At 38.3% G+C, this 16963-nt stretch overlaps 1 protein-coding gene across 4 annotated transcripts in view; it reads right to left on the reverse strand.

Annotated features, from left to right (window-relative positions):
- Positions 1–16963, reverse strand: part of LOC117155153 (Myosin heavy chain-like) — a 65405-nt gene that overhangs the window by 9137 nt on the left and 39305 nt on the right. For 3 of the 4 annotated variants that reach the window (XM_033330799.2, XM_033330801.2, XM_033330802.2), the window contains one exon: positions 880–1008. In XM_033330799.2, coding sequence (XP_033186690.2) covers positions 880–1008 — 129 coding nt within the window. Of the gene's footprint in view, positions 1–879; positions 1009–2738; positions 5467–8354; positions 8742–16963 lie in introns of those variants that run through there. The other variant, XM_033330803.2, reaches the window with a different exon arrangement.

Raw genomic sequence — 16963 nt, forward strand, 5'->3', positions numbered from 1 at the left:
CGATACCATTCTTTTGGTTCGTCGCGAACGGTAAGTTTTTCAAATTGGTATAAAACTGTGCGAGCTTACAGAGCAACGCAACCGAGCAAGGTGGTACCTTAGTACTAAATGACAAATTACTGCTCAAATAATAAGAAAGATTGTCGGCGACAAAAAGCCGATTAATAGGCTATCGATCGGTAAGCATCGGCGACAAAAACCTGATTAATAGGCTATCGGTCGGTAAGCGTCGGCGACAAAAAACCGATTAATCGACTATCGGTCGGTAAAGTGTTAATATTTGTAATTATGAAGAATTGATGATTAATTTCACCAATTAATTAAATCAATCGCCATCTTTCGGGTTTAATTTTCCTTAATCGTACGCATTAATAAAGCAATCTAATTTGAATGTTCAACGTTGTATTTTCATGGTGAAATTTGATGGGGAACTTTGATAAGGCGAGTTAATTTGGAATTCCTAATTAATAAACGAAAGAACAATAAGTGCGATATTGTGTGTAGATTAAATAATGCGGACGTTCTATTAAATACGCGTCGGAATTATCGCTGAGAATGTGGAACTTGCGATCATTATCCCATGAAAGTTCCATACATCTTTTTACAGTTTCCTTTTCGTTTCGTTTTATAAAGCAAGTAAAACGTGTCTAATATAAATAAAACCCTATCGAGACTGACGGATGCTGTCTAACTGAAGTAAACAAAACTCTTCACATTGAAAGAAACCGATCGGTTAAACAAGGGGGAAAAAGGTGATTCGTTAAGGCATTACGGAAATACTAAAGAAGCCACTTTGAAATTTCTTGGGACGAGTGAAAACTACTGTACGGTCTGACAAGTGAAGGTGCACTTTTACAAACTCAAGATGTCATGGCATACTTTCAAAATGTTGAGTTTACGACGTGCCAGATAACCCCTGCATCTTGCTTGAAGAAGAATAATGTGTCCAGTTAGCTTCTCGTCTCTCTGAGCCTCCAGTCGCTCCAGAGTACCTGATCTGAAAAATATCTATCAAAAAGAAACCGAGAGATTAACACGTATTCAATATTTTTCACCGCAGTGTAATTTGTAATTAGAATCCCTTAGCAATTAACATAATTCTACCGATATATTTTTAAAAAATCATTTCTTTCCACATTTCTATCTTCTCCTTTCCTTCTTTTTTTTTTTTATTTATTTTTGCAAATTAAGTAAATTTTGAACAGTAAAAAGTCAAGCTATGCAAATGACAAACATGAATATTTGATTTATGCAAATATTAAGGTTCACGATAATAAATGAACAATTTGATCGGAGGTAGAAATTTGCAGAATGCACGAGTCAAGTACCACATTTCATTGGAATTCATTAAAATTGCGCTGATGCAGTTGGTATGTACTTATGTACTAGAACTCACGAGAAAAAGAATAGAATAGAAAAAGGAACGAGGATATCCCTGACACGATTTTCACGATTACATACCGCGTGAAGTACATTATGGTAAAATGTACTCTCTCTCAGACGTAATTAAACAATAAAATGCCATGTTGATATATGGAAAAATCTATTGCTCTAAGCCTAGTCTCTGCTTTCTTAGTAATCGTTCAATTACTTTATTTATTCGATTATTTCTTCGTACACTTTTTCGATTGTTGTAATATTCAGAATTAACGAAAGAGAACAAAATAAAAGCTAATATAATTTACTATATCATTCCTTTAATTTTCCAAGCACGAATATTTCATTGCTTTTTTAACTGCTACATCTCAAAAGGTTTTATAAATTACGGTAACGAAATGTAATCGTAAGAAGTAAAAATAAAAAAAGAAAGCAAATAGGAATTTGTCTCTAAGAGTTTGCTGGAACATTTTTCAGCGTCAAGAAGACGACAAACTTCTCTGGTCTGATTCTACTGTAGCGGCTGTAGTCAGTGCTTGAAGCAAGCGTAATTGTACCCATTTAGACTCTTACAATCAACGTTTATTATCTCAAATATTATCTTGCTGACTGTTTGTAAACATTCTCACAGCGCTTAACATAAATCATTTTCAAGCCGTTCTCCTTGTATGAGAGCAGTTCGGCTTGAAAGTTGCAAGTGCACTTTCTATCAGGAAAGTTGATCGATTGGTAGCGACAAAAATACGATTTAATTGTATCATGAGATTAGAAGAAATGATGGATTGCTCGAGTTTTTCCGCGGTATTTGATTAATGAATTGACCTCCTAGCTGTCACATATATATTGCGGAACGTTATTAATTAATATTTAATGCATTAGTAATGATCGATATTTCGTAAAAACATTTTTAATGTTATTACTCGTAGAACATGAACTTTCATAATTTAAACGACTGACAACATTTTTATTTCTCGCGATATAACATACCGAATAATTAAAAAAAAAAAAAAAATAACATATGCGATATCGTATGCTAAAAATAAAAATCCAGAGTTTTGTAGAAATGTAAAAATACCGCAGAAAGAGATAAATTTTCTAAACCGATAGGAAATAAGAAATAAATGAAATCTGAATATTACTAGCGGACAATAAATTTGCAGCTAACTATCCGAAGCTGAAACTAAGGAAAGATTTCAAATTCATCGACGAATAATCGTCTGGATACACTTCGTATTAGTGCGTATGCTTTACGATAGTGGAGACTTCTCACTAGCTGAATTATTATCGATGCTCGATCAAATTAGCGATCGTTCTCACTAGGTATCTAATGGGTTTAGAAGGCCAATAATTAAGCGACGGACCTGTCGTCCATCGTTGTAGGATCTGCAAGCTTTCCACTGGTCTTTACCAGAGTGCACCGTGACTTTCGTATTCTCCCCCTTACAGCTGTCGATGCTGCTGGCACCGCTCGAAGTCGATACGCTGCTTCGAACGACCATCGTCGGCTTGTTTTCCGGCTCCAACCTGCTCACGATCGACGTACCATCGTACACACCGATTCCGCGAACCTCGTTTTGCTCGAAAAACTGCTCTTTCCCAAAATCTCGAGTTTCACCTTTCCACTCAACCTCGTTCTCGTTGCTCATGTGACCACTGTCTTCCGAACAATTGCCATCAGACGTGTACCCATTATAGTCGTGTATGCTCTTAACATCGACGTTCTTCTTCAACGTGGTCATCGGTTCGATCGTCGTCGTGTCTGGCGTGGCTCGAGTCTTGATCCACGGATCTTTCACCTCTTTCGTGGCTTCTGCGTTCTTACAGTTGAAAAAATTCACCAGATGCTCGATCTCCTTGGCTCTTTTGCCCACCGATTGCTTGCTCTTCGCTTCCTGTCTCGCCTCGTTGTTCCTCTGACAAGCGGTCTTCGGTGGTTCTGTATCGCAAACTAGAGCAGACGCAAAATCCATCTTCTTCTCATCTTTGATGATCAATCCATTGACCGTTTGCTTCTCCCAGTTCTTCCTCAACTCCTGAATATTCGACGTCTCCTTCTTCTTCTTCGACTCCTCGATGACATCCTGTCGATCGATCTTCTCGTGCTCCCGACTTCTCAGCCCTTTAACCGCGTTCATCGAGTTCCTAGTCTCCTGCAAGTTATTCTTCTCGTTACTTTCTACCTTTTTCATCGAATCATCCCTCCTCTCTGAACTCCCTTCGATCCTTATCACCGTGGCGGTATATTGCTCAGATTGAATAAGCTTAACACTCGACTCGTTGCTTCGTTTAACATCGATCTCCCGTACCTCGTAGACGGAATTGGTTCTACGAGGAGGAGCAGCGTCCACGCAGTCGGTAGACGCGACCATCGTCGCTCGGGCCTGTTCATCGTCATCCACATCGTCGTCCAGCTCTGCCATCAGTCGCGCCACGCGTTCTTCCAAATTGCTGGTGTACGTTCGAGCTGGCTTCTGCGTCGGCGTGCAGTTGAACGCTTCGCGACAATTTTCGTAGATACGTTCGTCCATCGAGCGATCGAGGTCGACGTCGTCGAAATGCACCGGCTGCATTGTCGGCTCCACGGCTCGATCTACCTGAGATAGATCGGCCAGAGATCGACCCACGCGCGTATTCCGATGCGCCAGAAGAGGGATTTTGCTGGGCCTCGACGAAACTCCGAACATTCTTCTGGTCGGAACATCGTTCTTTGAAATAGCCTGCACGTTCCACAAACTGGTAGACCTGTTGATTGATTTTCTTCTTGGAATTTCCTGCTTCCTCGCTTTCTCCATCATCTGTCTATTCGATTCGGAACTAAAGGAACTGCTCATTCTGAAAGATTCCTCGGAGCCGCCGCGAATATCCACTGAAACGCAGCCTAAACTAACCGAACGATCGAGAGCGGCCTTCTTCCTCAGAGCTTCCGGTTTCTTCGGCAATTTCGTTGGAGCATACGACAAACCCTTTTTCAGAAGCGTTCGATCCTCCAAGATCGTACAGGATGACGAGGAGCTAATGGATCTCGTCACTTGCCTCTTCTCGTTTTTCACGCTCGTTGATGAACATTTCGTTGCCTCTGTCCGACCGTCTGGTGTCGATCGACGAGACTTGCTTGGACAGGAAGCGCGTGTCTTCGATTCAGCGGAAAAAGCCGTCCGAGCACTCGCATGGTCGTTAGAGACGATCTTGGCAGTTGTTCTAGGAGGTGCCGTGGTTTTTGTAACTCGGGGAGGCTTGCTCGTACAAGTCGATCTGTTCTGATCGGGCACTGCTTGCTTCCTAGGAACCGATAGGGATGCTTTCGATACATTTGGGCTGCTTCTAGCCTTCACCAATCGCGAACCCGCGTTACCTGGCCATCTGGTTGCGTTCTCTAACATTTTGACGAAGTAGCTGTGTCTTGAAATTAAAACAAAATTTGTCAATTTCTTTTCGCAGCTATATGAAACTAGTCTCGTCGATTCGGTTATACGTATGTCATTGGTCAAGCCAACTATCTCAGCTTTCTTGTCGATTCAAATGTTTCCAAAGTTTTTTCAATTCCACCTTATCCTCTCGTCAGACTAAACAACGATAGTTTAACGAAAGAAATTCGCCGATGTTCTTTCCGAATGTATGAAAATATACACAACAAAACAGGTTTTTTAACGATTTACACGTGTGTAATTGGCGGAAGAATCTTCAAAGTGTGGCCGAATCTTCAATTCCAGGTCATTGACACCGTTCGTCAAAATGTTATCGAATCTTCAATTGCAACTGGTTGACTTTCCATCGAACCAAGTGCTTTCAAAGTGTCACTGAATCTGCGATCGCAATTTTCTCGTACACTCGCGGGGCGATTAGTATTCCAGTTAGAATGGACACTTGCTGTCCGAATAATCCAAATAATCGCGGCGATGATTCTTTCGCTGACAGGGTGCGCGCGACCTCGATACAAAAATCCAAGCGACTTTTCCGTGGACTCGCTTCAGCAACCGGTGCTCCGTATCCCGTCTTCCTCTTCCGCGCCGATCAACACCGGCATTTTCCTCGAATCAGCAGCCGTCATTGGCAAGCACCGCCGCTCCTGGATACCGTGGCGTACGTTTCCTGCACTCGAACACGTTCAGGAATGGACCTCGGAGAAGCTTCCTCTTGCGTGGAGAACGAGCCGCGACTAAGTACCGTAAAAGCCGCGTAAAAGTGGACGCGCGTTTTATGGTCGCCAAAGAGAGAGGCGAAGAGAGAGAAAGAGGCAGAGGGGAGTGTATCAGGAGTGTGGAGAAAGGGAAACAAAATGGATAGAAAGGGACACAGAGGGGAAGACTGTCTATGTGCCGCTTCTTCTTGCATCTTCGCGACAGAACTCCGCGAAGATTCGATCGTTTTATCATATAGTCGACCGGTGTTTCATCATTTTCATTGAAGACGGTCGTTTCTCTCGCTCGATGTAAAATATTCGACATTTTCTCGATTCTACACATTTCTAATCACAATTTTTCAATAATATACATGATATATAATTTTTATATGAATATATATATATATATATTTGATTTTTACTGCTAAACAAAACCGAGATGATCATTCTGAAAAATGACAAGACACGTTTCATCTGAATATTGGAATGTATTTTACAAATTATTTATGTAACGCATGACTTGGCATGATCATTACTTGGCGCAAAAGTCGCGGAAGAACGAAGATCATTGTATTAAATTTATACACGCGAAATGCTTTTTTAGAGTTCGAGAAGTTCCTAAATTTTGTCCAACGTTGCATTTGTACTGGCCTCGATAAATTATACTTTCACGGGGAATATGATACAAAACAGGATTGGATATTCTAAAATTATAGTAGAATTTAAACTGTTATGTGGTCATCTATGGCTAATTTAAGACTACGAAGTGCTATTACATAACAAAGTCGCTGGAAATTCGTTATTTCACGTCATAAATCATCGGCGTAGTGGCGGAACTTGTTTATTAGCTTAGAACTGGAAGATGCATCGAGATTGAGGCTGAAGCTTGCCATTTCGAGAAACTTATGCAAACGTTGGAATAATTTGACGACGATTATATAATTCAAGATGATCTTCTACCCGAGAATAGGTAAAATTAAACGACATTATCGAGAGCAATTCGTGTACAACGATAAAAGAGATGATATTTCAAATAAAACTACACCCATTCTACGATTGTTCGTCACTCGGCGCGTACAGGAGCGGTAAAGAAAAAGAACAAGCGAGTTTGGCGAGTTAAGTGACAGGAAGAAGCCAAGACAAATAGAAATAGCCACTTTTAGTGGAGTCAAAATCAAAGAAACGAATAAGATGAATTGGAACATGAAATTTTATCACCTTCTCCCTTATCCTTATAACCTTGCACTCGCATATTTACCATTTTTTCAGGTACCTAAATTCTTCGATGAGCAAAATATTTAGAAAAAGGAATATATTCGTAAATATTGGATATTTTTATGCGAGATTTTCTATTGCCCTATAAAAGCAGAGTAATTTATTGCTTCATTTAACTGGATACGTCTAACTTTCTTCTTACAAATTAGGGCTGTAATATTTAAGAAGATAAAGGAATATAATGGTAAATAAAGCGTTATTCGCTATTAATTAAATGTCGGTGCTTTAAATTAGCTATTGTTTAATATCGTGGAGAATTTGAACAGACATTGTCGACTGCTTATCTTTGAAAACTTTTCTTAATTGATCTGAATGTATTAGTAATTAAGGAATAACAAAAAAATTTCCCTCGCATCAAATTAATTCCACTTGGCAAACTCATTGTTAGTTAAAGAGAAATTAAGTGGAAATCAAATGAAAGCGATACAATATCGGTGAATGCTGAATAAATTAAAAACATGGCATAGGTGTCTACGTAATTTACAAAGGAATAGCAACGACTAACGTTTCTAAGATTTGATAAAATTGTGTGAAATAAGAAAAAAACATAACTATCATATATACGAAAACACGGAATGAATTCAACTTAAATCGGTCAACCTTTCTTTGAAAAACCTTCCCTCGAATGGATGAACAGAGATGAAAAATATTCAACCAGTCACATAGTTAAACTTTACCATAGTTCAATTCTTATATTACAGGGCACAACTAAACCAGAAGAGTAAATTTCCTCGAGTCAACTTATCGTATGAAAGAAATTATAAAGGAAGAACAAATTGTCGTGATTATTGAATGTAAAAATGTAAGATGATCGATCGGTAGAACTCATAAACCTCGTTTTATTCGTTAGATAAGAACGCCTAATATCATTGCAAGCCTTTATACTGCCTCATTGAAAGCCGTATAAAAGTTTCATAACATCTCGAACGACGCAAAGTTCGCGTGGCTCTGATCGGCACATTTGTCGCCAGTTTCCTTCCGACGATTTTCCTCGTGAAATCTCCTATTATCAGGATTCGCAGACTGGCATATTTCAAGCATGACCGATGAGATCTTCCACGCAACATCGTCTCTGAACGTAATCAGTCAGCCCGAAAAATATCCCGTTACAACAGCGACTTTCTATCGTTAAACTAAAACGCCATTCGATTTGTCGCGTTGTGAGAGGACGTTAAGCAAATGAACGGGGCTTTATGATCGAACGATCGGGCCGAGCAAATGCTTTCGGCAGGATAATTCAAGCGAAGATCATGAGGAGAGTAGCGGTGTGCGATCGCGCGCGCGAATGCGAGTCCGCTACTTCCAGCTCGGATCTGTATTTACCGTTATCGAACTTAAAAGGTACCATACAGGCCATAGACTCTCTTTCCTTCTTCTCCTCTCTCTCTCTCTCTCTTTCTCTCTGCCATAAGTTAATTGAGAAATCGTCGACTCTCCCCGCTACCTGTTTCTCTTCTCTACTTCTCTGTCTGCGTTCCTTCGTTTCGCTGTTGGCGCAATCGAAGGAATTGACGATGGCTAATAGGTACTTAGCGTGCTCGTTGTCCCCAACGTTCTATCTATCGACAAGTTTCTTACATACCTACTGGACAATGGGAATGACTTTTACACACTTGTTCCGCGAAACAACTCGATTCACCGCCAATGGAGCTTCCCTTTGGTACACTGATACGAGACAGGCATCGAACGATCAGAAATTTCCGAAGCGATCGAAGCTCAAAAGACACTTCGATAGCCTGTCGCGTCGACGTGTTCGATCAAGTCGACCGATCGTCCCATTCTTACGACGATTGCCCCGCACCAAAACGGAACCACTGGAAAGTCAAACGATGCGTGCTGGTTGCGCGCGTGACCGAACGAAATCTTAATGGGACGAAACGAAAGTGAATAGAGACCAAGTATTCCCAGCCGGCAGACTAACGACGGAATCGTGAATGTGTGGAACCGATGCCCCTGATCGGAATCGAGACCAACCGCGAACTGACTGAGTGCAGAAAACTTTGTACGAGTCAGGTGCAAGTTCCTGTCCCCCTCTCGTTCGACCAGTCGGCTCCCCTACCAGACGATACCCTCGCGGGTCTCTCGCGGTGCCGGTTCAAACAGTTTATTCCCTTTTACACGCACCGTCTTCCAGCCTGAAGAGAGAACAATCTAATGGGGGAGCGCGAGTAACGCGTTTGGATCTCTGCGAATGATAATCTCGCGAAAAGTGGGAATTTCAAACGAGGCTTTCAACCAGATGTTTGTAACCGAGTACACTTATGTACATGTACCGTTGAATCGCTTTAGGTACGCTGATGGAAGCATGGAATGTATTACTGCATTTTCTGCTCGTTGTTACTCATCGCTAAATTTTTCTTCTTTCATTGAAGATTATAGATGTGTATTAAGGATACTTAGCTCCCGTTTGTCGTTTATATTATATGTTTATAAAGGGATATTTTTCTAATTGCAAGTAGTGTAAGTTTGAATAATTTTGGTATCTAGCTCGTGTGTGTACTGTATAGACTCGTGAAAGATCATGAAATGAAGAAACGAAGCGAAGGATAAATGGAAGATTTTTTTTGGGAAAAGGATCCATAAGACGAAATGAACCGAGCAAATTGCGTTGCAAGTTTTAATTCTATCAGATTGTTCGAGAAGTTTCTTAGAATGGACGCGCAATGTTTTTTCGTTTTATATTAGTTTTTTGAATTATGCACGAACATAATAATAGAAATATAACGAAATAGACACCTAATTCAATAAAATAATATAAAACAGAAATTGTTGTTCATCCATTATCATCTTATAAAACGGAAGAAACTTTTCCGACAACCTAATATATGTTTAGTATTAGGTAAGTTTAAATCGATGACTGTAATAGCATTTAAAGAACCTTGTTCTTTTTATATTTACGAAACAAATGCATATTTTTTAATAATTCGACTATTTGATCAAAGAATACGCCATAGGTTATAGGCTTTCTTTTTTCGAAAAACTGCTCAACTGCGACGTGGTCTTTTTTAATCAGTTCATTCGGCCAAGATAACAGCAAGGCACACAAGTCTTAACCCCTTTAAACGCAAGGAATCTTGCTTCTGGTCCTTTCCGTGCGAATGTGGGTCAATATCACTTATTCAGCGATTCAGATCCGCCGTAATTTCTATCAAAGTGTATTTCTTCTATCTTTTCATCAAATCTCGCGTGATATTTCGTTCTCATTTTGTAGCATGTAAAATGGACGCCAATAACGGTCTCTTAAGCATATTATACATGCAAAGTGGATCACAGAAATTCAGGAATAAATTAAAGTAAAGAATAGCACTGCATAGCCAAGAATTCCACTTAAATATGTAGAAGTTGTTTTTGTAAACGAAGTAGAGTTAAGTTAAGGGTAGCGGTACGTGTGACCATTGCATAATGATCGGATTAGTATTCTCGTTAGCAGGGATACGAAAGAAAACGAATTACAATGTTCTGCGGCGTTCGAATCTTTCTCTTTCGTTAATTTCAATTTAAGGAATTCGGAGGACGCGACTGGAGAAAATTCGCTTGCAATTGCTTCGCTCTTCTCTTACGGATTCAAACTATGCAAATTTATGGTAAACTAACACGCCGAACAATTTTGTTTTCACAGCTACGTAGATTTACTATTAAATAATTCTTTCGTTATTTAAATAATGTTAAAACGTAGAAAATCATTGCGGAATAAGTGTACAAAATAGACGAACAAGAATTAAAAAGAAAATATTTTTGTCCTTCTGTAAAATCATCATTTTTCTCATATCGAGTATGAGTTTGTTAACAAACACTGAACAATGCTGTAAAAAGTGCACAATGATACTTTTTACTTGCTAATCGTTTCTAGCAGTTCCTGCTTTTATATTCTTCATAATTACTTTTAAACAGTATTTCGCATGATTAATATCCATGTTCCGTTTGCAACGAAGCGGTTCTCAATACGGAAGAAAATTTTACATACATACACAAGCATCTGTTTGTCAGAACCCGCAACTTTCTCTCACCGACTATAAATAATTTTCCTCTTTCCCAACCATTCATAATCAATTCCGCAAGTTTTATTTCGCGGCCAGCGTGACGAATTGGAAACAAAATAATATGCACATTCAGCTATTTATTATGTCATCGTTTAACTATACAAAGTTCACTACTACAGCAGTGGAAACCTGATTCTAACGAGATATAACAAAAAGTTTCCATGTTTCATATATTATATAAAGAATGACCCGTCGAAAATCTGTATGAGATGTTTCTTTCACGATTTATCGACTGTTTTTAATAGTGCCACTCAGGATAATTGTGCAATAATATAGTGGGTTGAGTTTCAAATGCTTCTGCGCGCATGAAGTGTTACAGGTAATGAATCTGAAGAGGATAGCAGAATATCTCATTCTCCGTTATTTAATTATCTAGCATGGCGTATCGTTTCAAAAAGACCTACAAACCTATAATTACCTAAACAAAAAGAACTTGACGATTTTTCTTTTATTCTCTCTATTCTTTATTTTACGTTTCTATTTTCTACTAGTTTAGAGGTGCCTTTTTCTTCCTAAGATTTCAAATGTATTCTACGCACAACAAAGGGATGATCATTTTTTGGAAATAATTACTTTCTCGTTATAGCTACAGTTTCTCGTAAAAGTATTTTAAATATTTATAAAATCTTGTTGTTTGTTTCGTAGAGAACATTTTGAAATTTCATGGGTACTGCGAACATTATGGGAGTCCGCACACTGGCCAATATATGTAATCGAAGTATCTGTGTCTCGTTACAGTGTTAACGAAGCTTTATGGAAGAAATGAGAAAAAGGAAGACAAATATGCAACTTTTGCTTTTAATTAAGTAAGGTCTTTAAAATTGCATAAATAAACGGCGAACAGCAGTCGGATTTGCGACGATTCGAGTAAAAGCGTTCTGATTCATGCACACAGTCGTTTATAACCAGCGTGGACGAAAGTAGTCACACGTGACGTCCGCCAGCTAAGTATTAAGTCGTCGACAAATGGGCAGTCCCTGGTGAAATTACCGCCACGTTAATTGCTATGCATTAATAGAAAAATCAGCTGCAAATGACATAATAACCACACGTCGTGGCGAGCGTAACGTGAAAGATTATTTGTAACGTGTATGTAAATGGCCGAAGAAAAACGAGCAGCAAAGTTGCGAGGGAAATTAATTATGAATTTAAATATAGCATTGGCAGTGAATAATAAGAAAAAAGATCGCCACGCTGATGGCGATATAATTACTCGCAACTAAATTGTTTAGTGAAAGATCGTCGGTCGAATGCCACACACAGGGTAAATAAATAATCGAAACCGTGATAAGCATGTTCTTTACATCGAAATGAACGTTACTCACGCAACTATAGTCAATGGCGGACACAATCTTTAACAATGTTTAATTATTCCATATAATTTTTAATCTTCGATCTCATAATTTTCAATTTGATCTACCAACTTGGAAATTTATTACACGATGGAATGAGAGAACCGAGTCAAAGACTCCAAAGGCTCGCTTCAGTGATTAATAAAACCGAAATTTCTCGATATTCGTTCCGATCGTTGAAAAGTAGAAAATTCGAAGCGCTTCTTCCGGAACACCGCGTACATAAGCAGCGTACAGAAGTCGCGACGGAAATTTCGCGGGTCTCGCGAAAGCGAGGTCGCGGGGCCGTTCCTCCCGTGTACGCATAGAAAAGGCCGTGGCGTTCAAGTCCGATCGATAGATCTCGCGGAGATGGCAGCTGCATCGAGAAATTGGAAGCCATGTCGGGAACGCGTTGGAAAGCTGTTGCCGGGAATGTCCGCTGGCCTACTGACGAACAGGAGAAAGGAGACGACATGGGAGGAGATACGGGAGAGCATCGCAGGAGAAAAGAGCCCTGGCCGCGTTATGAAATCGCGGGGATTCTTTTTACGCGAATCGAAAACACACTGGCTCACCGGCGATGCTTGACCACACAAAAAATTTGATCATATTTTACCATAGAAAACATTTATGTGTATATTATTTGTGTCGTAAATTATATTGAAATTTTAATTAGCACTGTAAGAAGGCACGACTGTCGCGATTATGTTGGTGTTTGAAATCAATTTCAGAATGTGTATGCTTGAAATACAGAAGTATAGTAATGGAATTAACAGTTCAACGATAAGAAAACAAATAAATAAAATTTGTAAGATACGGACGACTTGGTCTGTAACCAAGTCGCACGGTTTTATTAGGTTCAACGAAGGTTGAGGTTTCTCTCTCTCTCTCTCTCTCATTTGATTCAGATGAGATAGTTTCTAGAAGACAGGCTGTTACTGTCACATTACAGCATAACGTCCTTTCTATTTATCAACGTGACGCACACAATCATTAGCGCCATATTTAAACGATCAACTTGCTATGTACATACAAATGATCGCGGTAGTAGTTTCATTGGGTGAAAGTGGTTTTCGATAAACGATTCTTTAATTCCACTAAGTATACAACGTAATTTTCCTTCTGTGTAATCTTTGTCTACCTGTAACCTTTGCCTTCCTTTTCCTGTTTAATTAAATCCATTTTTTACCTTGATCGATCATACAAAAGCACGTTTCATACTATAAATGATGAGTTTATATAAAAATACTGTTTCATTCATCGTGGAATAATCAATGGAAAATCTTCGTGTCATTATACGCAGTAGAAATTAGCGAAGACATTTTTCAATCTGAACTGTTCGACGAACTAATTAAAAACACGTAATCGATAAGGATCTATGATAAGAGCATATTTCATACACGGTAAGCCAACACAGGTGAAACCACTGTATAATTTAAGTCAGTAAAATTGAAGATGAGGCGAAAATTAATTTGAAATTATATATACATGTAACAAGAAGACGCTAATTTTATGAAATAAATGGATACAATTAAAAAACATTTAGCGATCGTGAGTTTGAAAATTTGATGGATGATATATACAAACATAATTAAAGATTTTACAAAAAATTTGATACAACAACATATTCCACAGTGTACAGACAGACAACGTGTACGCTAATTAGAGAACATAATTAATTGCGTGTTATTATCTGAGAAAAAGGATTAGAGAAAAGGTTCTTATTATAGAAATTTGCTTCTTCTTCCTAATTTTATAAACAGGACATTAGTCAACCTATCATTAGACTAACCGATTAAGTTTACACCCTAATTAAACAGGTTGAATTCCGCTTCACACCTTTCCCTATTTTATATTTACATCGCTACGTCTATTTACATGCAAATTTTACCTCGGAACACATATTTGCATATAAGTAAAAAACGTAGTTTTACGTAAGTTACATCTCGAACAAGAAAGTTGGAGAATTACGAGAAGGAGGAGAATTGAAACAGCGAAACAAGATGAAATTATTATAGTAACTCTAAAAATGGAATACAATTATGCAATTGTTTGGAAAATATTCATATTATATCTGCAAGCAAATTTTTATACACCACGCATGGTACAAGTAAAAAGATGAAAGTAATATATAGCAAAACATTACATCAACCCAACTATTATTTATGTAGCATTATTCTAATTTCAGGATCTTGAAACTTCTTCAATGACTCCAGAATTTAATTACGAATACGTATTTTCCAAGAATAAAGAATTACACTCGTTAATCGGTTGTACTTATTAAAAGAAACAGAATGCGTGGAGAATTACCTGTAAAAAGATAAACAGTTCTAAACAAGAAGATATCAGATTCAATGTGAAAAGCGAAAGCGTATTAAATACACGAACGAAATATTCGCGTCTATTTTATGAAAGATGTTCCACGTGGCTTGCCATTGATATTCACGATAATTTTAACAAATTTTCTGCCGCGACAGATACGAGATTCCTTTTCACTTTTTAATCGCTGGCGAATGTATGGCAAAGCATGTGCGGTTTTCCATCTTGTCAGACGTTATTAGCGTTGCTAATTAGAACTATGCTACGTACTTATTGTCAAAGTTAAACCACTTCGTACCGAAGTTTCACTTTGATATCAGTCTTAGCAGCCACTTGTTGCACGTATTTTTCAAATATTATATAAACTTTCTAATTAATTATGAATAATTGCCTGACGCACAATAAGACATGTAAAAAGGATGTTGATAGTCGCTTACGGGTTAATTATTCAGGTTTATTATGAGTTTCTCAAGTACCCAAGTATTTTTCAGAAACTCTGATATCTTACATGGGTAATTAAATAGATGAATCAAAGTAAAACAAAGAGGACAAAGCAAAGATTTTAGAAATTCTGTAGCTGTAGTTTAATGTCTTTTGTCTGTCCCGAAAGATTTTCAATTTAATTGTGCTGTTTTATAATTAGAATATTTGTTACGTCTGAGGAAAATACCTTCCTCGACCTTCTTACAATTTTTTTGAAATTCTAGCGTTATTTAGTGTATTGTCCATACGTGATTCAATTTTGATAAAACTAGCCTTATCGAAATGGGGATATTTATCTTCAAAATTAAGATTCTAACATGTAATCCCTGTGGCAAGCCATTGCAGAAATAGTTTTCTAATTAATTACAGAGAAACCGCTCCTACAAAACTAGAACAGTTGCTTTAAAAAACTAATAGGCTATGTAAAATGGTCGAGAGAATATTTTCGTTTTTTAAATTCAGGATAAAAGTAACGTGAAACATGTACGTAATATCGGTAACTTGGACGTCCAAAGTACCGTACATTATAACGCGAAGATGCCGTTCTGTCCACTTCTCAATTGTTAGTGATAGTATGCGCGCGTAAAAGGTGTACGGATAGCCGAGAAATTTCTTCCTAGAAAGAGAATGTCAGACACGCAGGAAGAGTATGGCTGTCGAGTGTCAGCCTGTTTTACTTTGGCGGGATATTCACGCGCTACAGATACATTAATTACAATTTTATTTTGTTTATTAAAAATAGAATAAGATCGCGTTAATGTCCGAGCAGATAATATTCACCCAACGGTTTTTTGCTTCTTTCGTTCCTCGAAACGAAACCCGGCAATTGATCCCTAAACGGGCAACGAATTAGAGAGAGTCGGATGACCAAAGCCGCGTGGTCGTTTAATTAATTAGCACACGGGTTCGTTATGTTCGCCATGCGAGAAGCAACGGAAAATACAAGGAAAGAAGTCGCGCATCTTCTCTTCTCTTCTCTTCTCTCCTCCTTTATTTTCGTAGCAATTAACCAACGGGTTAGGAGGAATTCGAGATGAACTCGACACGCGAAAGCGCACGACGTAACAGAAAAGCCGAAGAAACCGCTTCTTCGCATCCGCTTCCGCCACAGGGAAGAACGACCACGTGGGAGAAATTCATTGTAAACTGCGATAACCTCTTCGATATATCTGCATCCGATCTAAGCTATTTTATCTAGTCAGCGTAACAGCGAAGAGATAGCTGCAAGGCTCAAAAACCTTGTCTAACATTTACCTTTGTGTTCTTTATTAAGTGTACGTAACAGACGTCACTTTTCAACGAGATCTTATTGCGATCATTTTATAATCATGAAATATTCCACGATTTGTCGAATTTTTATCATTTTCGACGGATTGATCATTTTCTTAATGTAATACCGTTTTACTCATTTTTTTTTTTTTTTTTTTATTTTATGTGGAGCATGTAGAATAAAGGGCGTTGTTTAAACATTTCAAGGGAAAATAAAAACTATCTGGACGATACATCTTTCGCTGGTAAAAATCATTCACTTTCGCTTCTTTTTCGCATTCTTTTCACACCGTTCTACTATTTTCCGCCATTCTACGATTCAGATGAAATATCCGCACCTGTTTCGTGACAAATATAAAATTATACGGACGACACGCGTCATTCTCTCGAAGGAACGCATCCTCTATCATCCACAACGCATTCTTCAAAGAACTGGTGTAGAAAATTTATATCCCACGCATTCCACTCCATTCCATCGAGCGGCTTTTCTTCGAAATTGACTTCGGTCGAAAGTCAAATGATGGAAAAATGCCAGATACACTACGACTAAGAAGTATCAGAGTATCGAAGATCCGAAAGTATACTAACTAAATTCGTATTGAACGTTACTACGTATTCCAACTTATTCTAATTGAGTTAGATTCCTTATTTCTATTTCAACTTCATACGACGTATAATTATACGAGATTTGATTGATTAATAAGAAAATCATACTTTTCGTGTAAGTTTGCTTGTTATAATTTTTC

The sequence above is a fragment of the Bombus vancouverensis genome, chromosome 12 (assembly GCF_051014615.1).
Source record: "Bombus vancouverensis nearcticus chromosome 12, iyBomVanc1_principal, whole genome shotgun sequence".
Lineage (NCBI taxonomy): Eukaryota > Metazoa > Arthropoda > Insecta > Hymenoptera > Apidae > Bombus > Bombus vancouverensis.